The 26,726-nt window shown below is 36.6% G+C and overlaps 2 protein-coding genes across 2 annotated transcripts; both read right to left on the bottom strand.

The window, feature by feature from the left end:
- Positions 1-1,062: 1,062 nt before the first annotated feature.
- On the bottom strand, positions 1,063-4,360 carry LOC107012291 (putative oxidoreductase TDA3). The gene is made up of 2 exons (XM_015212093.2): positions 3,319-4,360; positions 1,063-1,742 (listed from the first exon to the last, which is right to left on the bottom strand). The coding sequence occupies exons 1-2, from the start codon at positions 4,184-4,186 to the stop codon at positions 1,366-1,368; spliced, it is 1,245 nt and encodes a 414-aa protein (XP_015067579.1). The 5' UTR covers positions 4,187-4,360; the 3' UTR covers positions 1,063-1,365.
- Positions 4,361-5,029: 669 nt separating this feature from the next.
- Positions 5,030-5,675, bottom strand: LOC107012290. The gene has a single exon (XM_015212092.2). The coding sequence runs from the start codon at positions 5,586-5,588 to the stop codon at positions 5,295-5,297; it is 294 nt and encodes a 97-aa protein (XP_015067578.1). The 5' UTR covers positions 5,589-5,675; the 3' UTR covers positions 5,030-5,294.
- Positions 5,676-26,726: the final 21,051 nt, after the last annotated feature.

Here is a 26,726-nt window from a genome sequence, read left to right as displayed (position 1 = left end):
GCATTAATAATGTGACGAGTTTATTACTTTAGAGGGGTTTAATTAGTAATGGGTGGGTAATGGATTGATTTATAAATTATACTAATAAGTTAAATTATAAGAAGTAGTTGAACTTCATGTATTTTAAAAATATTTAAATAGTTTAAATTTAAAACCGTTAAATAAGTGGTTAATTTTGAACCAAAAGGTGGATGACAAGGGTATTTTGGACCCAATAGGTAGGTGGAAAGGGTATTTTGGAGCCAATAGGTGGATGAAGGGTAATTTTGTACCATTTCCAATACTTTAAGGATATTTTAAATCCTTTTCCGTTAAAATAAAGAAATGATATATATTGGGCCTCTGCTAGCGCAGCCCATATTTTCTAGTAACAATAGAAAACGCAGAATTACAAATGTGAAAAAATTTGCAAAAAGTATTATTTTTAATCATTTTAAAAAAGAAAATAAAAGAGAACATGAATTTAAAGGTAAAATATTTTGGAAGACTACTGGTTATAGGCTATACAAAAACGTCCTTAAGTTCATGCTCCATAATTTTAATATTTAAATATAAAAATATAAAATAAAATTAATGATATTGATATATGGATACCAAAAATCGAGAAGAATAAACTATTTTCATTAAATTTGGAGAGAACATTTTTGAAAACTTATTCACCTTACTATGTTATTACAGTGGCGTAGTTATGTATAAAATAAAATTTTAAAATTACATGTATAATATCGGATTGGTTTGATCTCGAATTGTTTTTTTAGTTAAAACCAAACCAATTCACATATATTCGACTTTTTTTCCCAATACCAAACCAAGTCAAACTAAATCACTAGTCGAATTTTTTTTTTTTTCGATTTCGCCTCGATTTGCAATTTAGTTCAATTTTCAGTTCAATTTTATACACTCATAAATGTAATGATATTTCTCTGATATATAAAAGCATTCCATCAAGAATAAAATGAGATGTGTAAAATTAAATAACTACGGATATAGAAGTGTATCATTTTGTAACATTCTGCTTCTGGGACACAAACTGTGGATCAACATGCTTTCTGTGCAGAGAGGGACCATAAACGTGTAATATATTATTGATTTAGAACCCCGTAACTTAAAAGTATTAGAATTATGAATTCATAAGCTTTAAATTCTGAGTCCGTCTCTACATAAAGACCTTATTTTCTTGGACAGACTCGATAATTACAGTGGCGATAATGAAATGTAATTTTCTCTCAACATCGAGGCAATAGTTTCGAGACACTTAAAAAACAACTTCCAAGTTCTTCATTCAACAAATTACCTCTTCGCTTCTTGCAGTGCCAAGTTTATGAAGCCATCTTTCCTCTTTTAGATGATTTGTGTGGAAACATCTTACTTCTTCACAGCGCTAGCAAATCTTGCAGGGCTAAATCGGCTAAGATCAACTATGCTAGCACGTCCATCCAAAATGAGTTCGGCCATAGCTGCACCAGTGGCAGGACCATTGAGAATTCCCCAACAGCTATGTCCAGTGGCGACATAACAGCCTTCTATACCAGGAACTTCTCCGATAATTGGCACATCATCTTCGCTGCAAGGTAAGATGCATGCTTGTTCAGCCTTCACAGTCGCTTTCCCTTCAACTAAATGGCTTGACACACTAGAAGCCACTCTCTTAAGCGTGTTTATTGATTCGGGAACTGGAGTTATCTGCTCTGGATCGTCTGGAACCTCTGCTTGAGCAGACATTCCACATATATAAACTTCCCCTGAAGAACATGTAAAACATAACATTCTAACACAATCAAATCCTTGATTTGTATACGAAAACAAGACATATGTTTCGTTCATTTTGGAAATAAATTTTAAAAAAGAAACACACTTTCACTTCAATATTACTGAAAACAGAACCAAACAATAATTGGCAGGGAACATTCTCCATCTTTCAACATGGTGAAGAATCTTTACCCGTTTTATTTCATGGATACGAACTCAAGAAATGGATGCATCACTCGTGTACATCGTGAATTATCACCATCAAACAATAGCATACATGTAGGCTTAAGCTTTAGAGAACTAGAGAAGAATAAAATGAACATGGAACAAAACATTGTCTTTTTGGCAACAGGGCCAACCAACTAATAGCACACGATTACGATGATAGCCTAATAAATGAATGCACTATTATACACACATATGAAGGAACTAGCTCACCATTGTCTCTAATAGTGAAGTTAAAATGCCTTTCCGACTATATATGACTCACTAGTTTAAACAACATCACTATATATTTTTAAAGAAATTGTCAAACTTAAGTCACTCTATATTAAAGCTAATACACTACTTTGTTGTGCCAAATATAATTGAGAGATCATTCTTTGAACATAAATTGCCAGAGGCGGATCCCACAATTTAAACTTAACAGGTTCAACTTTTAAAATTCTCATCATTGAGCTCATTGTAGTGCTAAAATTATGAATTTAAATCTAATACTTATTAAGATTTTTACATATATATATTTATACTTCCCCTATGTCTGCCTCTGCAAATTGTAATACACATAGAAATGCTTGGTAGAGTGTATAGAAATAATGTTGAATAAGATGTATTAGAACCATTTCTTAACATTGTTTCATTTGGTATATTAAAATAACAGACATTGGATAATTTCTAAAAAAATATTTTATTTACAAAAGAAAACCTCCACAAATATAGTGAAAAGGACCTAGAATAGAAAAGATAAAAGATTTCGAGGGACAATTAAATCTTTAAAACATGCTAATGTATGCTTTGAAATTTTTGCATTATACGTACCATAATATCAAATAAAATGTATTGGTTATACATTGGGTGCTTTTATTTTTTCTAATGCACGTGCAATTGATTGAAGTAAAAATTACGTGAAAATATAAATATATACTAGTTAAGTAGTTAACATAGCTATAATTTGAATTAATTACGAGACACATTTTGATTATAGGTGTACTAACGTAGCATGTCCTCTTTTATAAATATACAAATACAAAGTATCTATATATATATATATATACAATTATATGACAGATATACAAATACAATTAGCCTTTGTCTACTCTTTGCTCTTTCTTGCTCGCATCTCCTCTCTCTTTAAATTTCACTCGCCAGATATACAAATGCCTATGTGTATATATACAATTATATGATAAATATACATATATACATTTCGTCTCTCTCCAACCTCTTTCTCTCTCGCTTGCCTCTCTCAGTCTCGCTCTCCTCCTTCCTTCCTCCTCCCTCTAACATATAGCTACAAATAGTTGTTAGGGAGTTATTATTTATACAACATAAAAATGGATAGGATAGTACCTGTCGGACGAGGATATACTTCAGGGTCCATGGGCTTTCCACCTTGGGCTGGATAATAAGAGAGAAAGAGTGCATGTGGCGTGATCCTATTGGCTTCTTTCGGCTCCAGTACAATACTATGGGCTTTAATTCCATAAACCCTAAAAAGCGAGCCCAAAATAGAAAACCTCTTACTCCAAGGCCCAACTGCCAACACAATTGCTTCAGCATCAATCTCTCTTCCATCTTCTAGTACAACTCCTCTCGTTTTTCCCTCCGCCATTTCCACTCTCTCCACTTTACCAATCACAAGCTCAACTCCATAATCCTCCATCGCTTTTGACAGTAGCCTTTTCGTAAACATCTCTGGATGGACTTGGGCCGTACTGTCAGTTGATCCAATTGTTCGTGGGCTTTTAGCTGGGCCATCAACCCAAGACGGAATCGGCCCGGTTCGATTCGACGAAGAAGATGATGATTCGGTGATGGAGACACTTAGAGTAGTGAGTGGACGATAACCGTAGGATTCTGATCCATTAAGCTCTTGAGCGAGTGAGCGGTGTAGATTGAAGCTGGCGCGTGCGAGAGACGCGACAGGACCGCCGTCGCACCAATCTAGAGCGAGGAAACCACCGGCTTTACCGGAGGCGGCGCAGGCGACGGAGGATTGTTCGATTAGAGTTACGGATGCGCCGTTTTTGGATAGGAAGTAGGCGGTGCAAACTCCGATTACTCCGCCGCCGCAGACAGCTACCTTTTTCGGTTGTGGATTGGTGTCCATTGGCGATGACGATGAGGATCGTATTAGGAAGAATGACGGGGATTTTAGATGTGGGAAATTTTTGGGGACTGAAATGAACGGAAATGGAAGTAGAGGGGTTAACAACATTCTTCGATTTTGAATTAAAGGGACCTGTAAACTGACACGTGTTATGTGCTTCCGTAGCTACCAGACTTTGGGTAAGGAAGGAAGATAGCTTATGTTGGTTTTAATTTGAAAAATGAGAAATTTTTTTCCGAAATTATTTTTCGATAGATCCTCGTCTCAAAAATAATTTAAATTAACATATACAGACTAAAGCTAGTTATGACTAAATGTCAAGTCCTAACAAATCATCCTAAACTATAATTAGCACAAGTAAAATGATAATTGAAGAGTAAAAATATCACTAATGATTATGAACTCAAAAAACAAATAGCTATAAGCGTAATATTATGACTAAGAAAATGGTAGTTTTGTAGAGAATTGTATTAGCAAAACTTTTGCATGCATTATCTTTAGATAATTTGTACTATCTTATTTGGCGAGCTTTTTCACATATAACTAATATTTGCATTAATTATCTATATTATGGCGTTAGTAATCAAAAGAGATTTAATGCATATATTAGCATTTTAAAGACATAATTATTTCTCAAAATTATTTTTATATATTTTTCACTAAAATTGTGAATGATATTTATATAAATAATTCTTTTTTATACAATACATATTGTTTTTTAATACACCTTTCAAAAAAAGAATAAGAATAAAACATAACTAATATAAATATTACTAATATATTTTATTTAGCATTATCAAACAATTAGAAGAAACTTGAATAGCCAAATTCTTGTAAATAACTTAATATTTATATTGTCAATACAAAAATTCCTTAGAATACTAATGTATTCATTTTTGTCTTAATTATCAATCAAATCATAAATGATATATTGATATATCAGCTGTGGCAGCATTATACAATCATAGCACAAAACCATACTAAGAAATCTTTTCATTTGCTGTAATTAGCATGGCCGATACAAGTAGCTTGAGGCGTAGCTAGCATGAAAAGTATAAGTTTCGTAAAATTTAATAATTTTAATTCAAATCATAAATTTATTAAAAATTTTAACTTGCATTCCAAAACCCCCTAGCTAACAAGAGAGCATGCAAAGAATGGAACAAATAATAAATATTAGTAATAAAAAATCATGGTAACCCAAAAATTAATGTCACTATTGGTGATTGCCGGTGACAATTTTGTGTCCTACTCCAGGGCTAGGGCCTGCCTTAATTCCTCCAAGTGTTTGACTGTTTATAAACTTATGACGAACTTCAGGATTAGGTTCATCTTTAATATTACCCAGACTTGACCAATCAAATGATCCTTTTTCACTAGAGTTAGAGCCAGCGTCAGAATCTAGACCATGAATCTTCAAAATATTAAGAACACGTGCTTCAGAAACCAAAAGATTAATCGAAGCAACCAAAAGAATTAGAAGTAAAACAAAATTCACAAATCTCGCCATTATTTTAAATTACAAGCACAAAAATGATGTGTTTTTGTGTAATAAATTGATTATAAACTAACGATGATATATAAGCGACTTTATCGTATATAGTTTTTAAAAAACTAATGTACAATGATAAATCTTAGAGAAGAAACTAAATTATATTGTGTTGCTAGTTGAGTTTGTATTGTTGTTCTCTTTATTTGCCAATTTATAGTAGTTAACTAGTGGGCTCGCTTTTGACCAATGAAGATGGCTAATTGTTTATTCAAATTCAACGTGAGAGTTCAATGATGTTAGCTAGAAATGTTGTAGAATGTGGACTGAAGAGTCTAATTTGGGCAGCACACAGTGGCGTAACAATATTTAGTAAAAGGTGATCAGACTAATATTTTTTATTAGAAAGATACTATAAAAGTATATAAATTAAAATTATTATATATATATATATATAAAATATTAAATTTGAAATACTTTTAATTGAATTTCTGACTTTGATTTTTTTTTTATATATTTTTGTATGTTCGCTCTATTTCTAGGGGAAAAGAGTTTCCTCTGTGACAAATTAGACTGATCAATTAATTAATCATTAATTATTAAGTTTGGAGATTGTTAGGTCTTGGTCAATTGATTCCATATGTAACGATCAAATAACTCCACAACCACCTTTGACATGACAGGTTTAAAATTTAATTTATTTAATTTAGGGTGTGGGGTGGGGTGGGAAACATAAATAAACGATTTAAGAAAGAGTCAATTCCTTAAATGGTCACCCAAGTTAAGGGAACTGTCTTGAAATATCATTTATGTTTCGTTTAGGATCAAAATATCATTCAGCTATCACTATTTTCCTCCAAATATACCTGATACTTCAAAAGCATCACTCTCTCCCAATTGATATGACATGTCATTAAAGTGTTTTTTTAGTTATATACTAATTTAATTCATTAAACTCATTTAACTAAAATAATGATCATATTATTTTTAATTTTCTTTTACTAATTTATTAAGAATAATTTTCATACTTAAATCTTTTATCATAATTAAACTTTTTATTTGTTTATGTTATGCAGAATACGTTTCTAAAACGTACTATAATCTCATCAATTTTGAAACTCATAAGCACATACATTCAAAAAAAAAATATTGATATACAAATCACTCATGAACGCTTATTTACTTCAATTAATCATAAATTGTATAAAGAATCAATAAATAGTGAAGGTCAATTAATTATTAAAAAAATAATTATTTGGGTGCTTTGAAATCGATATATACTTACACTGTCTTTTCTAAAAAAGAAAATAGTAAGTGAATAATATTTATAGAAAATAAAATTTTTATTTTTATTTATCAGTATATTAATTTCATATTATATGTATATTGGTGAATTAAATTTGGAAATTCAATTAATTATTAGTTTATTTATTGATGTTTAGTTGTATGAAAAGTTATAATATAATATAATATAATATAGAATAAAAGAATAAAAATAAAAATAAAAATAAATAAGGTTAAATAATAATTTTCTCTTTCTTACCAATTTTTTTGTCAACCTTACAAATTTATTTAAATACTTATATAAAACAAATTGCTTAAAATTTTCAAATAATTTAGTTAGGAACTTTAGAATTATCAGGTAAATGCACACAAAGATTTTTTTATTGAATTTTGTTTGGTGACAATAAATAAGTTACTAGACTTTATAAATTATTTTTCTTATAATCTTCATAAATTCTCATGTAATTTATATATTTATTTGTAGAGACATAAGTTTGCTGAATTAAATAGATCTATTATTTTTTTAAATGATAATTTAATGACAGAGCATATCAACTAGAACTTAAGGAGACTTTTGTGGTATTTAGTATTTCTAATGGATAAAAAATATAATATTATTCATTTTTTTTCCAAAAAAAATATATATCGAAAGCATGAATTGCAAATACACAATTAGTACTATTGTCATTATACAACTTATGATCAATTGATGTATACAACTTATGATCAATTGATGTAAATTAGTGTTCATGTGAGTGATTTGTATATCAATATTTTTTTGAATGTATGTGTCTATAAGTATCCAAAATTTATAAAATTATAGTACATTTTAAAAATGTATTCTTCATAACATTAGAAAATAAAAAGTTTAATTATGATAAAAGATTTTAAGTATGAAAATTTATTCTTAATAAACTAATAAAAAAAATTTAAAAATAATATGACCATCATTTTATTTAGATGGGTTCAATGAATTAAATTAGTCTATTATTAAAGAAAGACTTTAATGACATGTCATGCCAACTAGGAGAGAGTGATGATTTTGAAGTGTCAAGTATATTTGGAGGAAAATAGTGATAGTTGAGTGATATTTTGGTCCTAAAGAAACATAAATGATATTTCAAGGCAATTCTCTTAACTTGGATGACCATTTAGGGAATTGACTTTTTAAGAAACAAAATAACTCTTATATATACTCTCTTCGTTCCATTTTATTTGAGGTTGTTTGACTCGACACAGAGTTTAAAAAAAAGACTTAAAAATTTGTGATCCAAAAAGAATAATACATTTCTATATTAAGTAACAATTTAACTATAAAATCTTTTTTTAACTATTAATCAAATGATTTACAACAACACAAATTCTATTATTCATTTTGGACAACAAATATTAAAATTCTTTTTTTCTTTCCTAAACTCTGTGTCGAGTCAAACTACCTTACATGCAGGGGCGGACCCACGTGTACAATTTCGGGTGCTCGAGCACCCATTTACCCCGACGGTACTTTATATTCTATATAGAAAATACTGAAAATTTTATATAAGATTTGCTTTAGCACTCATTGATGTCATTTTTTGGGAATGCTGGTGCTCTTCATCGAGGGCTCGAACCCCTGCATCAACATCTATTTTTTTTTGTTGAAAAAAGGCCAACAAAAATTCCTTGACTTCTTTTTAAAAATTTCGATTATATCTCTTTTTGTTTTTCCACTTTCCTTTTTTTTTGTTGAAAAAGGCCAACAAAAATTTCTTCTCTTCTTTTTAAAAATTTTGCTTATATTTCTTTTTGTTTTTCCACTTTTCCATTTTTGTATTTCATTTATTAATTAAATTATAAAAATATTAGTGGTAAACTTCTAAAAATAATTTGGGTAGCAAGTGTAAAAAAATTGAGCACACACAATCATCGAATCCTGGATCAACCACTGCTTACATGAAATGAGACGGAGGGAGTATTATTTTTTAATTTTGTCCTATTCAATTTTTCAACTTTCACAATTCTCTCGATCTGCAATACACTCTTTTCTCATAACCACAGTATCATTTATACTATTTACTGTTAAGAAATCATCATCAACTTAATTAATCTCCAAGACATTTCAAAGAAGAATCTAGAATATTCAAGAGTTATAAAGAATATAGGAAGAACTTTAGAATGAGTATTTTAGATAGAAAAGTCTAGAGATGTTCTAGAAAAGGTAGTTTTAGAAATAGGAAGAAGAACATTCTAGAATATAGTAGCAAAATCCTTAGCTAGATTCTTCCATCACCACCTATAAATAGAGGTGGTCCATTTGAGTTGTAACAAAAAAAAAAACAAAGAAAGAAATCAAGCAAGAAACAAAGTAACAAACCAAGTAAGAAAGTAAGAGAGCAAACAAAAGTGAGTGCTTTAGTAAAGAGTGTTGCTGAAGTAAGAAACATGCGTGATCAGGATTGTAAGACTAAAGCGGGTCCTTACTTTGATATAACAAAATTCAAGTAGCGAGAAATCGATAGTGTCCGTAGTCTTCAAACCCAAAATATCCAACATTTACAATCGAAACTCGGAATCTGTTCAAGGCTAATTCTTCATCTGAAAATGAATTTTGTGATAGAATTTAACAATATCTCAATTTTAATTCAACACGCCGATGAAAGGACATAACTTGTAATTTTGTTGAAACTTCTTCGAACGTAAAAACTTGTTAGAAAATTAATTTTAAAAATTTATTTTGTGAATTTTAATTTGTGTTTTGAGTTTGATTGTCTTTTCAGGGTTTTTTGTTGTAGTAATTACAAATAAATCCATGACGTTATCCATATAAAAATCAAAATTAAATTTTGGTATTGTAAATAAAATATTTTGCAACAAAAAATATTTATATTAAATGGGTTATTAGTGTAAAATCTTTTTTTTATTTGTATGCTGGTGTTACGGGAGATGGAGTGAATGCACTCAACTCAAAATCTCGTCTCGATAATTCAATGACGCTGTTAAAATTGCTATTAGAATTCCTAAATCTCGAGCTCCTTTTAGGAGTCGAATCAATTAGATTTGACACAGAGTTTAAGAAAAGGAAAAAAACTCAATATGATATCGAACTTTTAGAAAAAACTCATTTATGTCATCTATTAAAAGTTTGATTCATCTATGTCATTATCATTTAAGAAAAAAAATTATCTATGTTATTATTTTTTAACTCTAATTTTGCAAAACCCACTTTTTACACTCCAAATAGCTCTTAACATTTTTAAATTGAGATTTTTGGGTCGAATGCACTTTTTTTTGCTTTATCATACATAATAGACTCTCCACTGATGATAAAGTTAGGAGGTTTGATATTGACATTAATACTAATTGAAGTTGCTGTTTGGGTACACGTACAACACCAACATTGGAGACCGGAGCACCTCTTCTATAATGGTTCATATCGAGACATTATCTTTAGTTGAGCTTCAAAAAATATGAACCTAAACTGATCAATTGTTATATTATACACCTTGTTTTTAGGCATTATTTTAGCGTCCGAATCGTCAAGTTCTAACAATTTATTTTATGAATTTAAGGAATAATCATTTGAACTCGACAAAGCTATCAAACAAAACTTAGGTGATAGAGGTATGTATGCTTCTTAAAATAATTCAGTAAAATTCGTACAGAAATCACTTGAATTCAATACAAGAAATGATGTTTCCTGTCAAAGTTCATTGAAGCACTTGATTGGACATATGAAGCTTATTGATTTTGAGATCAATATTTTTGCTAAGGGACAATAAAGTTAAAAATATTAGGAAAGTTCAACAAAACCTCAAAATCATAAATATTATAACTAGACTAGTGCATGGGCTTCTGTCATAAGTAGCTAGTTATGACATTTATTATTTGTGGTTATGTCAAACTTTCCTAACAATTTTCATCTTTATGTTTCTTACGCAGAAATATTGATCCCAAAAACAACAAGCTCCACCAGCTACTTCAATGAACTTCAATAGAGAAAATCATTTCGATGTATTGAATTCAAGTGACTAATCTACAAATTCTAACTAATTATTTCAAGGAACATACACACGTACTTTTCTTTTATAGCTTTACCGAGTTCAAACGATTATTCGTTGAACGAATGAAATGATTGGGATGAATTGCTATAGCTTGATAATTTCGATATTGAGATAATGTCAGAAAATCAAGGTGTTGATTCTAACAATTGGATAGATTACTTTCATATTTTGGAAAGATCAACTAAAGATAATGTCTCCACAAGGTCGGTTTCACTATAGCAAATACAATTCTGCTATTATTGTATTTGTTAAATTCTTGTACTCTTATTTAGACTAGATGCTCAATTACTGATTGATTTCAGGTCTTAGGGGATGATTTCATGGTCGTATTTATGTTGATAATTCCTCTTTATTCTCATTACTTTATGGATGTTTCTACTTATTGTTATTTTCTGATAGTTTTTTGCTTCTTGTTTTTGACTGTAGATTATGCTTACCTATTGGTAGGATATAGTAGGTGTCATCATGATCTATGAAATCGGATCATGATTAGTTGGTATTAGAGTTATGGGTTGTCAGATATCATTGGTATCAGAGAAAATGTTTAGTAGAGTCCTGCAAATCAGTGTGGGGACATCTAGTTTCCTATCTTCAGGAGGTAATAGGATGCACTACCATAATCGATTCGATTTCTATGTCAAACAACTCATGTTGGCTAAATAATTATTATAAAAAATTCATGAACTGCTTGAGCTTGAAACAATGGAAGCTTTGATTACAATCAGTAAAAAAGTAGAGTAGAGAAGACAACTTGTAGAATGCAAAGCTTGAATGGTTCTATTTCATCAGTGAAGTATATATACACATTAACTGGAAGTTTGCTAACTAACTATGCACATTGAATACATGAGCTAACTAACTCTCTAACCAATTCAATAACTAACTATGTGAACTGTATAATATAACACATGAGCTGTAGTTGTGTAATATAATACTTAATACCCCCTCAAGTTGGAGGTGAAGATAACAATGCCAACTTGTCAAGGATAGAAGAGTGCTTGATTCCTGTTAAGGCTTTGGTCAATATGTCAGCCAACTGGTCTTGTGTAGCAATATGATACAATGAGATAAGTCCTTATAATTGTAAGACATGTCTCACAAAGTGACAGTCTACCTCAATGTGTTTGGTTCTTTCGTGAAAAACAGAATTCTTGGCTATGTGTAGGGAACACCCAATTCAGTAAGGAATAAGCTTTGGATAGGGAACACCCAATTCAGTAAGCAGTCAACTTAGCCAAACTAATTCACCTATAACTTTCCTGAGTGATCTGTATGCAACATCTACTGATGATAGGGAGATAGTTTCTTGCTTCTTTGACTTCCAGCATATTGGACTGCCCCCAAGTAATACTATAAATCCACTCACAGACTTCCTAGAATCTAGACATGAGGCCCAATCTGAATTACAGTAGCCCTTCAAAGAAAAATCTGCATCTTTGGACAAAAACAAACCCAATGTAAGATCAGACTTCTAGTATCTTACAAGGTGAAAAACAGCCTGCAAATGTGGCTCTCTAGGGTTCTGCATGAACTGGATTAAGTGTTGAACACTAAAAGCAATATCAAACCTTGTGTTTGTAAGGAAGTTGAGTTTTCCAACTAACTTTCTATAGTAAGTACTATCACTCAGAACTGGACCTTCCTTAGCTCTCAGCTTGATACTGGGATCAAGAAGGGAAGATAAGGAGCTCAGATGCAAACAGTCATACTCCTTCAGTAAATCAAGTACAAAATTTTTTTGTGAGACAATAATTCCCTGATCTGTGTGAAGCACCTCAACTCCCAAGAAATAGTGAATTAATCCCAAATCCTTAATCTTGAACTTGTCGTTTAGATAAACTTTCAAATCTGCTATCTCATCAGCATCTGTACCTGTAAGGACTATATCATCAACATACACAGCCACATAAACTGCTGAAGTTGTTGTCTTCTTGTAGAATAGAGAATAGTCATACATAGAGTGAGCATATCCCCTAGAACATAAAGCTTCAGTGAGCTTACCATACCATTGTCTACTAGCCTACTTGAGTCCATAAAGGGACTTGTTCAACTTGCATACCAAATTAGGAGACTAGACTGCAAGTCCAGGTGGTACTTTCATGTACACTTCCTCATATAGATCACCATGAAGGAAGACATTATTTATGTCCAGCTGATACATAGTCTACCCTTGTTTAACTTCTATGACCAATAAGGCCCTGACTATAGTCATTTTCACTACAGGGGAGAAAGTCTCAGTGTAACAATGCCTGCTTGCTGTGTATAACCTTTGAAAATAAGTCAGGCCTTGAGTCTTTATATGCTTTCGTCTGCCTTGTGTTTCACCTTGTAGACCCACCTGCATCCTCTAGCTTTCTTCCCAAGGGGAACTGGAACTAAATCCCAAGAGCAATTTGAGTGTAAGGCATCAAACTCTTGTGTTATGGCAATCTACCATAGAGGATCAATGACAGCTTCTTCATATGAAGTTGGTTCCCTGTCAATGAAAATATTTCTAACAATATCTTGACTAGCAGGAATTAGAGCACTATGAGCCAAGTGATGGTGATTAGAGAAAAGAGCCTGACGGGAAGGGGTAGTGTTTGAGTTTGAGATACAGGTGGTTTAAGTGGAGGTATACAGTGAACATAATCATTCATATGTTTTGGAGGTTTGTGACATCTAGTTGATATCCTAGGCTCAGTTTGTGGGAGAACATGATGTTGGTTAACAATTAAGGGTGCATGTGGTACAGATGGGGAAGGCATGGATGCAGTGGGATTAGGTGACGAGTCACAAGCAGCATTAAGACCATTTGAACTATTTAGAGTGTCCTGTGTGCCATTCTTATAAAAAAAATCCAAAAAATCAATGAAATGAGGTGAATGCCACAGTAAAATGGGTGAACTAGTTGTTTTTGAAGGGGAATTATTAGAAGGAATTTTTTTCATGAAAAACATCTCTGGAGACATATATTTTACCCATGGACATATTTAGGACTTTGTACCCTTTTGTCTCGTGAGGATATCTAATGAAAATATGAGGAAAACTTCTTGGTTCAAACTTAACTCTATGAGGTATGGGTAAAGTAGGGTAACAAAGACATCCAAAACTTCTCATGTGTGAATAGAGGGTTTTTTGTGGTATATCATTTCATAGGGACATTTATTGTTTAGCACATTGGATGGGAGCCTATTATTATATAAGTTGCACAAAGAATGCATTCTCCGCAATATTTAACAAGTAGCTTAGACTAAAACAACAATGCTCTAGCAGTCTCAAGAAGGTGTTTGTGATTTCTCTCCACCACACCATTTTGTCGTGGTGTTTAGGGACAAGTTTTGTGGTAAAGTATACCTTTGGTTTGGAAAAAATGGTAGCCTCTATATTGATAAATTCTAGACCATTGTCTGTTCTCACTGTTTTGAAAGTGGTTTCAAATTGGTTTTCCATCATAGCAATGAAGTCTGAGAGTTTGTAAAGCATTGCTCTTAGCACTTAATAGTTGAGTCCAAGTGGACCTACTAAAGTCATCCACAATGGTGAGGAAATACTTAAAGTGGTTATGTACTGGTGTATGATAAGGCCCCCACAAGTCAACATGTAGCAATTCAAAATTGTGTGATGTTAGTGTGGTTCTTGGTTTAAAAGGTAGTCTTTCTTGTCTTGCATTAGGGCAAATGGAACACATAAAAGGTTATTTGGCTGAGAATTTGACAGGGATAGTGGAAATATCTCTCATTTTGACAAAAGGGACATGTCCCAATCTGTTATGCCACACAATGTCTACATGATTTCCAACACATGGTTGAGAATTAGAAGCACAAGAGACTAGACATGAAATAGAATCAGATACATTTTCTTATTGAGAATATGAGTATATTGCTTGTTATCTAAAGAATGAATAGATTGTCTGTTACTACAGTTATTCCAAAAATCACATGGAATTACACTACTACATTCTGAAAATTGAAAAAGTTCTTCAAACAACTTGGACACAGGAAGTAGAGACCCTCTTCTGCACTACCAATCACCAGAGACCTTTAAATTGAGTGGCCTGCATGGAACAAGAAGTTTTGGTGAATCTAACAGTGTATTTTGAGTGTGCAGTCAGAGTATGAATAAAAATCAAGTTATATTTACAAGATGGCACATACAGAATTTTATCTAAAATGATCATGGGTCCTAATGTCACACTACCAACTTGGGTCACCTTAACTTTGTATCCATTAGGCTAGGCAACTAACAAAGGATATGGTAAAAGTGTGATATTGTGTAGTAGATAGATATTGAAGGCCATGTGGTTGGAGGCTCCCGAGTCTAATATCCATGAGTCAGATTTGTTTTTGAAACAATTACATGACAGTTTTCTAAAATCAATAGAGGACGTCCAAACTATGATACCTGCAAAGTCAATTGCTGGTCATTAGCATGTCGTTGGATCCTTCATTCTCATGTTGCTTGTGGAATTGTTGAAGCATGCCTTGAACATGACCATATTGGTGTTTGGTAAGGCTCACATTATATATCTCCTCATCTGATCTTCTACCAGGGGTAAATTCGGGTGTGCAATTAGCATTTGCTACAACATTATTGCCAGATCCCTTATTGTTCATTTGATTTCCTTTGTGAAAAGTATTAGGCCTCGGAGTTGGATTGTTTCTTTGATTTGGATTTGAACTAGTTGGATATCCATGGACTTGGTAACACTTCTCAACAAGATGACCATTCCTATAGCAGTAAGTGCAAAATTTTTCCTTGTATTGAAGCTGAGAGTGACTATGTGAGCTATTAGGAGCATAGTTTGTCTGGTAGGATGAAGTAGACTTGATATTTGATGAAGGCTGATGTTTCCAGCATGTAAAGTAGTAGTAGCAGTAGCTTCTACATTAAAATGGTTAGAAGGTTTAATTTCCCTTTGGTGTTCATCCTGGACTAACAGAGAAAAGGCTTGAGGGCTGGCAGTTGATTCATCATAAGTATGCTCCCATGAATAATTGTGTACATCTTGTTCAACCCCATGAGGAATTGGATTAACCTTCTATCTTGTTCTTCTTTGTGAACAAGTACCTTTGCTCCGCAAGTACAACTGCAACTGCACTGAGCGTTGGCATCCAAAATACTGATATCTTTCCATAGCTTCTTCAATTTGGTGTAGTAACTATGATATCAAGAGATCCTTGCGATAAAGCGTTAATTTCTCTTTGCATCTGGTACAATTTTGCACGATTGGTTTGTTCATATCGATCTTCAGTTCTCTCCATAATCTGCAGAACCCTGGACATACTCAACACTATATGCAATTTTCTTAGATAGAGAATTCAGGACCAATAGGTAACAATATCATCACATCTCTCCATTGTCTATACGATGAATCATTGGATTGAGGGCGTGGGCAATCCCCATTAATGAAGCCCAACTTGTTCTTCACTAAAAGTGATCTCAGAACACTACGCCTCCAGGAACGAAAACCAATTCCAGCAAATTGAACTGGTACAAGCATTGCTCCGGAATTATCAGAAGGATGCATATAGAGAGGATGATTGGAATCAATTGTGTTGCTGGTGGAACCACCAGATTGATCAGAACTTGTAGTATCAGCCATAGATGAACAAAGAAGAAGAAGAAATGCAGGAAACAATGAACAACGAGAGAGAAAAAAATCCACAAAATCACAGGTCAGATCATAACTACGCAATCGCAGATCAGATCGTAAGAAGATGAATACCTCAGTATCGAGATTGCTCTGATACCATATCAAAAATTCATGCACTGTTCGAGCTTGAAACAATGGAAGCTTTGATTACAATCAGTAAAGAAGTAGAATAGAGAAGACGACTTGTAGAATGCAAAGCTTGAACGTTTCTATTTCATCAGTGAAGTATATATACACATTAACTGGAAGCTTCTAGAATATTACACTTTGGGCTAACTAACTATACACATTGAATACATGAGCTAACTGATATACCGTGGTTTCACGGTATATTTAATGCTTTTTCCTTAAGTTTAGTGTGTGTTCAAAAGCCTTTTTGTATTGATTTTTATGTGAATTTCTCTTTATTTGCAGGAAATCTGTCTAAAGATAAACGCGGAAGTTTATGAGCAAGAAATGCAGAAAATTTACCACCTATGAAGCTTGTGACGGGCCGTCGATCCTGTGACGGTCTGTAGGTGGCATCGTAGTGAAGCTGCTGAAGGAAGATGGGGAAGTCTGACCAAGTGTGGGATTACAAAGTTCATGACGGACCGTCATAGCCACGACGGTCTGTCCTGCTGGTTCGTCGTGATGATCAGAGAGTAGTCCCAGTATCCGAATTCCAAGACGTCTAAGTGTTATGGAACGAAGACCCTCAATGGACCGTCGTGCTTGGAACGGTCCGTCATACCTGTTCGTCGACGGTAATGAAGAAAGCAGAAGAAGAAGTTGTGAAGTATAGGATGACGGAGGCCATGACGGCCCATCGTGACCACGACGGTCCGTCACGAGGTCCGTCGACTCGGACGCGTTTTGACAGATTTCTAGCAATTATAGTCCTTCTTTTATTAGGTTTTTGTTTTTTATTAATAGTGGAAAAAACCTCGTTTTTGGAGTTAGACTCTTGGTTATTTTATACTCTTTGTTAGGAGACTCTTGGTTATTGTGAGTTTCTTTGTGGATTAGACTTTGTGATTGTTATTACACTTTTGGAGAATCTTTAGTCTTGGATTAATTTCAGTAATTGATTGTTGGTGATTTTGTTGATTAATCAAGTGAACTTCTGGATTTTTTTCTTTCTCATCAAAGTAAGTGCATGAATTCTTATATTAAATATATGAATATTGTGATTATGATTATGGGTAACTAAACTCCATAACTAGGGTTGTGGGAACCATGAGCGAATAATGAGGTAAAACCTAATTAAAGTAACAATTCTAGAATAGTGTCTTGCATGTATTGATAATTCTTTCGTTTATAAGTCTTTTTAACGGATGACCAACGTTAGAACTCGCCTTAATGCTACTTGCCGGACTAAGGAGGTAGATAATAGGAAAAGAATTATCAACATAGATTTAGTGTATACTATCTAATAGGCTAGTATTGATTGGTACGAGGTAATAACTTAGTCAAATATCGGATACGATGCTTAATATGGGGTAAAGATAAGGGTTAGTATAGCAACACACGTAGCCGGACCAAGGTGCGGAGTGAAATTTTCTAGATGCCGGACCAAGGATTTAGAAATACATAACTTATCTTTGCATGCAAGATACTAAAAAAGAATTGTTATAGTTAGAATTATCAAGTTAGGAACCTGTGGGGAACACTTAAACCCTAGTTACTTTGATTAATTGATTAAACTCCAAGATTTGAACCTGTTAATTGTTTACTTTAATTTAGCTAATTATTTTCATTCATTTAGATATAAAAACTCCCCTTTTATTGTCTTTTGTTTTCTAAGGAAACAATTGACTGAATAATAGTAATGATAGATTAAAGTTAAGTCTGAACTATTTTTCCTCGTGGGAACGTTCCCAACCTCATTAGTTGGGTTCTTTACTTGATACGACCGCTTTATTTCTTATTTGAGAAGTAAGTTTGAGCGTATCAAATTTTGGCGCCGTTGCCGGGGAAAGTAGCTTTTAGATTAACTTAAACTTATTACTAAAGTTTAGTCAATATTTTCTTGATTTTACTTTGTTTTATTGTTTTTGATTCTTGCAAAACTATCTTCCTTGTATGCCAAATACACGGAGAGGAAGAGAACCCTTGTTTCTCTACGATCACGAATTAGAGCGTACACTACGCAACATGAATCAAAACTTGGGTATTAACGATGATGATCCAAACCAGAACATCCCTGCTCCGGTTGATGTTCATGGTCAGTTATTACCCGATGATCCGGGTGAAAATTAACAAAGGGGACAGAATCCCGCTCCACGCTCCCAAGAATATTACAGAGGCTATGATAACATTGCAGACTCTGATGGGCCTCTTGTCTTGCCCCCTTTACCACCAGGCCACACCTTTGTGATAACTAGTAGTATGATGCAAATGCTCACTGCTAGAGGTTTGTTTTCAGGGCTACCTTCTGAGGACCCACATGCCCATATAGCTAAGGTAAGGGCAGTGTGTAAAAGTTATGTAGGGAGGCCTGATTTGGATTTAGATGTAATAGGGCTAAGAGTCTTTCCTCTCTCACTGACGGGAAAGGCTGCTATTTGGTTCACTGAGCTCCCTTATAACTCAATTTTCACTTGGAACCAACTAAGAGACGTTTTCTTAGCACGTTACTACCCGGTCTCCAAGAAACTAAACCACAAAGACAGAGTGAACAACTTTGTGGCACTACCAGGAGAGTCAGTTAGTAGTTCTTGAGATAGATTCACCTCATTTTTGAGAAGCGTCCCCAATCACCGCATAGATGATGAGTCACTGAAGGAATACTTCTATCGGGGACAGGATGATAATAATAAAGGGGTATTGGATACTATAGCGGGTGGTTCTTATGGGGAGTGTCCTTATGCTGAGATTGCTGGAAAGTTAGAGAAAATATCCCGGAACAATAAATCTTGGAGTACTAGGAAGTCAGATACTGGGAGAAACACCTTCCCAGTGCAATCCACTCACAACCCAGCCACAGATGAGATTTGTGAAGAGATGGATCAGATGAGAACTGAGCTTGGGTTGGTATTAAAACATATCACTGGTGGTGCAGAAAAGATAAATGCAATTAACTACTTGTCTAAACCACCATCAAATGATGAATGCTATTATACGGAGGATTCCTATGCGGTAAATGAGCAGACGGGGGGTTTCCGACCGAGTGCGCAAGGCTCAAATCAGGAGAATTGGCGCCAAGGTCAAGGAAACCAAGGTTGGATCTATGGTAACTATAACCGTGAGCGTCATTATGTCCGAGATGGAAACTACAACCGTGACAACAACTTCAACAGGGGTAACTATGGTAATAGAAATGATAGGAATGGGCCCTATGTCCCTCCTCAAAATCGTGAAGTTACTCCTAGGAATGGTGGAGATAGTATGGCGCGAGTTGAGGATATGTTGCACAAAATGATGAGGATGTTCGACGCTAGTGATGATCACATTAAAGAGTTAAGGAGTGATTTAGCGGGTATTGAGCAGAAAATCGATACACATGCAATATCGATTAAGCAGATTGAGTTGCAAATGGCCCAATTATCTGCGAATGTGAACACACGGTAACCGGGCACTCTTCCTAGCAACATTGTCCAAAATCCAAAAAATGATGCACACTGTATGGCAATCACTACTCAGGGTGGTAAGCAAACCATTGACCCACCTATGCCGTCTAATGAGGAAAAGGTGAGAAAGGATAATGATAAAGTGGTAGAGGTTAGTGGTGAAGTAGAAGATAAAACGGGAAAAGATGCTGAAGTGCCTACAAAGGTAACTCCCATGCCTAGACCACCACCCTCCTTTCTTCCAAGATTAGTGAAAAATACCGAGGATGGTAAACATCGGCGTTTTATAACAATGTTGGCTTTCTATCAATGTCCCTTTCGTAGAAGCTCTAGAACAAATGCCCGGTTATGCCAAGTTTATGAAAGATCTGGTTACAAAGAAAAGATCAGTCACTTTCGAGGATGATGATAGAATGCAGCATTGTAGTGCTATTGCTACAAGATCTCTAGTACAAAAGAAAGAAAATCCGGGTGCGTTCACTATTCCTTGTACAGTCGGGTCATTACATTTTGCGAAAGCATTATGTGATCTAGGGGCAAGCATAAATCTCATGCCCCTCTCGATTTACAAGAAGTTGGGTTTGGGTGACCCAAAGCCCACTGCGATGCGGCTACTGATGGCCGATCGAACAGTAAAAAGGCCCATAGGAAAACTCCACGATATGCTAGTAAAAGTGGAGTCATTCATATTTCTGGCAGATTTTGTTATTCTTGATTGTGAAGTCGATTTTGGAGTGCCTATTATTCTTGGGAGGCCATTCCTTGCTACGGGTAGAGCCTTAGTTGATATGTAAAAGGGGAAGATGAAATTTCGGTTGAACAATGAAGAAGCGACCTTCAACATTTGTAGGTCCATGAGGCAGAGTGGTGAGCTCCAATCGGTATCTGCTATATCCTACAAAGAAAAGATGAAGCAGCACCATGACCTAAAAATTGATAAACGAGAGTTTATGTTTGGGGATTTGGTGTTTTTAAACAATTCTAGGTTGCGTTTGTTTCCGGGCAAGCTCAAGTCCAAATGGACTGGCCCTTACTTGATTACCCAACTATTCCCTCATGGAGCAGTTGAGTTAGAAACCAAGGAGGGTGTGCGGTTTAAAGTGAATGGAGAACGAATAAAACTCTATTTTGGGCATACTGAATCGGCAAATAAAGTGATCGAGGCATACCATCTTGATGAAGGTTGAGTAATCAAGTGTCCTCAGTCGTGCCGCGATGTTAAATCAGGCGCTGGTTGGGAGGCAACCCAATACTTATAGTTTTTCTTTCTAGTAATGGTAGCATTTTCTACTAATGGATTTTAAATTTGCAGGCACATCACCAGGAAATTCTGCAGAAAATCACTCTGCAACAGTCACTGACGGACCCATCGACGGCCCGTCACGCACGCGACGGATCGTCGCATGAATCCGTCGTGCCAGGTACGTCTTTCATTTATCTTCAAAACTAGGGCACACGCGACGGACCATTGACGGACCGTCGCAACTGCGACGGACCATCATCGGCAACTCGTCGCGTCATTAATGAAGCGTACCCGACCCGACCCGACTGTTTTTTTTTAAAAAAATTCTTAACATTTAAAACCCCCACCCCTTCATTTCACCCATTTCCTTCCCTCTTCCTCCCATTTACCTCCCTTTTCAACTTCCAACTTCCTACCTCCCTTCTCTATCAACCGATCGCTTCCCCAAATTCCCCAATTCCGGATATCTCCTTTCTACTGGTCGGATTCGGTTGCTGTGGTTCTGTTCTTGATCACCAAGTACCTCCCTTGCTTGTTTTCCTCAAATTCTCAGGTATGTGTCTCTGATTTCTACCCATTTACATTGCATTTTTGTTTATCAATTAGTATTAGCCTATTTCTTATTGATGGGTTTTCATTCTTTGATCCAAATTTTGTCTGACCTAGGTTGAGAATCCTCAAATTGCCTTGTTTAAACTCTAGAAATAGGTACTTTAGCATTGCTAGTTTACTAGGTATTTGGGTTAGAAAAATATAGGTTAACCCTTAGTATTCCATGTGAGTCACAAAGGATAAATGTGGCATCCTCAGTTTTATCACTAAATGACAGAACGAGACCTCGATGACGGACCGTCTTACCCACGACGGACCGTCATAGGGTCCATTCCAACACCCCCAACACCCCACTGTCCAATTTTTTTCCAAGTGTCCACCAACGGACAGATGCGATGGATCGTCGTTCCCACGACGGTCCGTCCTGCACAATCGTTCTGGTTGTCAGAGACCCTATCCTAAGGGTCTCACATTTTTTTTCTAAGTGTCCTATTACGGACATCTACGACGGACCATCATACCCACGACGGTCCGTCCTGTACAACCGTTCTGGTTGTCAGAGATCCAATTCCTAAGGGTCTCCAACTTTTTCCAAGTGTCCTCTGACGGACATCTACGACGGACCGTCATACCCTCGACGGTCCGTCCAGCACAAACCATCATGACGGTAAGAGACTCCTCTCCTAAGGGTCTCCATACTTTTTCTAAGTACCACACGACGGACATCGACGACAGACCGTCATCATCACGATGGTCCGTCCTGCTTATCCGTCATAACTGTCAGAGACTTTCCTTCAGGGGTCTCCACATAAACATAGTTTTAAGTAAGACATGACGGACCCCATGACGGTTCGTCATACTCACGACGAGCCGTCACCTGGTCCGTCGTGTTTCACTGTTACTATAGAAATATCATTCCAGCTTTACTCTTATATTTATTTTGTGTCATTTTTACTTGTCTTGTTTGCTCCTTCTAGTACTAATATTGATTCCTTACAGGTACTATCTCTAATGGCACCAAAACAAGACCTAGTTTACGCACGTGGGCGTTCAAAGTCTGTCGCCCCGTCTGCCCGCCTGGTCATTGGCTCTGATGATGAGCATGATCCCGAGTATGTGCCCCCAGGCGCTGCCACTCCATCACGAGCTGCACGGGCAACTAGAGCCACGCCCAAAAAGGTGGCGTCCGGCGTAGTTACTGTCTCCAGTCTGATGAGGAGCGCACACTGACCGGCACACCTTCTGGGTCAGCTACTCATGGAGAAGGAGCGTCTGGCTCCTTAGGAGTTTCATGGTCGGAGGAATCCTCCGGGTCCGCAGAAGTCCCTGCACCCGCCACAGCTGCACAGTCTGCCTCGTCTGATGAGGCTGGCAGTTCTGATTCCACTCCTGGCTCACCGACTCGTGCTCTCACCCCGGTTGCCAACCAGCCCAACCGGTGGTGTGTCGACGGGCAATATCAGGTGTATTCAGACGCCAAGTTCCTGAATGATAAAGGCGTCATGACACGGACCCTTACATTGGAGAGGCGGGTCCTTACGGGTAGTCTACCCACCATGCCAGAGATCCACAATCTCTTCACCTGACACCGGCTAGAGTGGACAGCTCGTGCTTTGGGCCGCTACAGTGAGGAGATGGATCGAGAGTTCTACGCCTCTTATGTGGCTACTCTCCGATCTTAGATAGATAGACGGGCTGCCCCCGCCAAATAGGCCCCACTTGAGCATGTCCGAGTTTGAGGCATACAGGTTGATATCTCACTACTAGCCATCCGCCGGTATCTATACGGCGAGGATGTTGATGCCAACAGGACCCCTCTCACCGCTGAGTTCGACTACCGATGGCAAATTGTAAAAGATGGCCAATTCTTGCGTGAGCCATCACTTAGAGAGACCACCAAGAGGTGGATGGCCCTGCACTTGTCTATTGATGGAGAGGGTGTCGACTGGGTGACGAAGCCAAAGGGAGCCATCAAGAAGGATAACTTGACCTTCACGTCTAAGTTCTTATGGTTGATTGTCCCCACTGCCTTTCCCCCACGGCTGCTGATAATATTGTCACATGGGATCGTGCAGTTCTGATGGCGGCGATGATAGCCGGGTTTGAGGTGGACTTCGCTTGGCTTCTACAGGCGGTCATGCACGAGAGGGATTTCAAAGTCACAACTACTTACCCATTTTTGTGCATGATATTTTCTTTATGCAGGTCCGCAGGTGTGCCCATCTGGCACATTGATCAGCTCAAGACTTTGTTGGGAATTGTTGATATCGGCCTCATCAGGGATGAGGCCAATGAGTTGGCTCCACGAAGAGAGCCCCGTCCAGAGTTGCCTTCACTTGGTGAAAATCTGGCTGATACGGTAGCACATGCTCGAAGGGCTACGCAGGCTGCTTCTGAAACGATTGACACTACTTCGGTCGAGTCTATCCAGGGTAGTAGCACTGCCCCTAGCTCCTATCGTTCAGCCCCTATCCCCGCTCTGGTCCCACTTGCTAGGGTCCAGAAACTTGAGGCACAGATGGCTACACTTCTGCATCACATCCAGCCTTGGATGCAGAGGTCTATTGCTGAGGGAGAGGAGCGCTTGGAGCGTAAAATGGTCCAGCACACAGAGCGGAAGATCGCTGAGGTTCATCAGCTTTTGGACGCTTTTGAGTTGCGGGTGCTACCCCGGCCAGCCCCTCAGGTGGACGTGTCGACCCTTCAGGCTGCGGTTGAGAGTCTGCGAGCGGACATTGATATGATCCTATAGGCTAGGGTGCCTGAGTCTGAGGCCCCTTCTGCAGAGCCTACTGAGGACACAGTGATGGCGGCCTTATTCGCCACTTCTGAGATTCCACCACCTCCCCCTCGAGAGCATGCCAAGAGGCGCAAGGGTCGAGAGAAGGATGAGGCTAGAGCACGGAAGAAGAAGTGCCGTGATATGGAGGCTGCGAAGAGAGCCTCGCTTGCTGATGAGGAGGCGCGTCGGATCAGGGCTGTAGATCAGCTGTTGGGGCATCTAGCTCCAGAGATGTGGAGACCGCGGGAGGCATTGCTGATAGTGCTGTTGCTGCTGAGGACACTACTGAGGGTGTCCAGACTACAGAGGTAGTGGGTTCCAGACCGGACCCACCAGCTTGCTGATCGTCGGCGCTTTGCGCCCCAAGTTTGCTTCACCTACCACTCTCGTATTTCAGTTTTTTTATGCATTAGGGACAATTGCATATCTTTTTGTTGGGGTTGGGGTAAATGGAAAGTGAGTGCTAGGGTGAAGTCTGAGTAGCCCAATTCACGATCCTCTTTTGGGATTTTGTTGCCTGTGTTCATTTTCCTCAAGATATTGATTATTTTTATTGTTGAACCGGCATGTCTATATCTTGTGTACATAGTTTAACTCTGAAGCATGATGGCTAAAATGATATCCTGATGTAATGAAAATGATGCATGACTAGACATAGTAATTGATAAATGTGTGGCTCTAAGCATGACATAGAGATACACCACTGCATGACCCTAAGTCTAAAAATTCGAACTAGGTGTCTGATAATCTTGTAGAGTAATGAGATGTCAAGTGAGTGTGAGGAAGATTTGAATAGTCCACTATTTGTACTGAGCTAGAACTTGCCTGGTTAGTCCTGCTAAAAGTAAACTGTAATAGACAATTAGGAAAGGATCATACGCCCTTGTTCAATATAGCCAATTTTTAGCCTAAATAAAAAAAACGAATGAAGTTAATCCCTCTTTGATCCAAATGATTTGAGCTTAAACTAGACCTTTCTTTTTGACCCCAACTGATCTTTTTTTGGGAATAATGTGTTGGCCCTGGTCCCTCCTTTGACATGTGCACCTCAGCTTATGCCAAAAGCATAAGTTGAGGGTGGCTAATGCACTAAACAACCTTTTCATGGCCCTGACCCAACTTTGGGTATTGTGTACTTTGACTCATGGCAAAGCCATGAGTTGAGGGTGGCTCTTATGAGGAATGCTCTGGAAAGTGGGGTTGAAAGAACAAAGAGAGAGAAAGAATAAAAGTAAAGTGATTCAAGAACCGGTTGAAAGAAAAGTGAAATAAAAAAAATAAATTACAATAAATACAAGCAAGAAAAGAAGAGATTCACTTACACAAATGATGAAAGAAGGGAAAATAGCAAGGTGAAAGAATATGAGAAATTGGGCGAAATAAAGTGATAAAAAGTGGTATGTTTAGCGGATATGTCAAGGAGGGCGAAAAGTCACTAAAGTATACCTAAATATACCCTACCTGACCCTGAGCCTATGTTACAAGCTAAGAAAGTCCTATCGTGATCCTAAGGGTTGTATGGCGAACTTAAAGCAGTGAAAGTAAAGGCAAGCTTATGTCAATATGTATAAATGAGTTGTGAATTTGTTCTGAGAGTGAGTGTTGAAAAGTAATCCTTGTACTCAAACTGAAATCATTGTGTGAAAAATGAGGATGTTGTTTTGAAGTGAGGACATTAGTTGCAATACCGGAAATATTAGCACCTCGGTGAGAAAGTGAAGAGGATAAGTGTCAATGCGTGGTGAGTCTGTGTCATGGTCTGATCCCACAAAATTCAAGCCTAATAGTGATAACATGCATAAATATGATGAGACTGATCGGGATTGATAGCCAAATGATTGCGAAAGCTAAAACATGGATACTATTGTACAAAGATTTTGTAGTGAGTCATAGTGCGTCGCTTGAGGACAAACAACGAATTTAAGTTGAGGGTTTGATATACCGTGGTTTCACGGTATATTTAATGCTTTTTCCTTAAGTTCAGTGTGTGTCCAAAGCCTTTTTGTATTGATTTATATGTAAGTTTCTCTTTATTTGCAGAAAATCTCTCTAAAGATGAACGCGGAAGTTTT

The sequence above is a fragment of the Solanum pennellii genome, chromosome 3 (genome assembly GCF_001406875.1).
Source record: "Solanum pennellii chromosome 3, SPENNV200".
Classification (NCBI taxonomy): Eukaryota; Viridiplantae; Streptophyta; class Magnoliopsida; order Solanales; family Solanaceae; genus Solanum; species Solanum pennellii.
The sequence above is the reverse complement of the archived record's forward strand: the minus strand, read 5'-3'. Positions and strand labels throughout refer to the sequence as shown.

Coding starts and splice junctions, on each gene's coding strand:
- LOC107012290 (XM_015212092.2), bottom strand. CDS start 5,588: ATGGCGAGATTTGTGAATTTTGTTTTACTTCTAATTCTTTTGGTTGCT.
- LOC107012291 (XM_015212093.2), bottom strand. CDS start 4,186: ATGTTGTTAACCCCTCTACTTCCATTTCCGTTCATTTCAGTCCCCAAA. Junction 1,743..3,318: donor AGTATATCCTCGTCCGACAG/GTACTATCCTAT, acceptor CATGTTCTTCAG/GGGAAGTTTATATATGTGGA.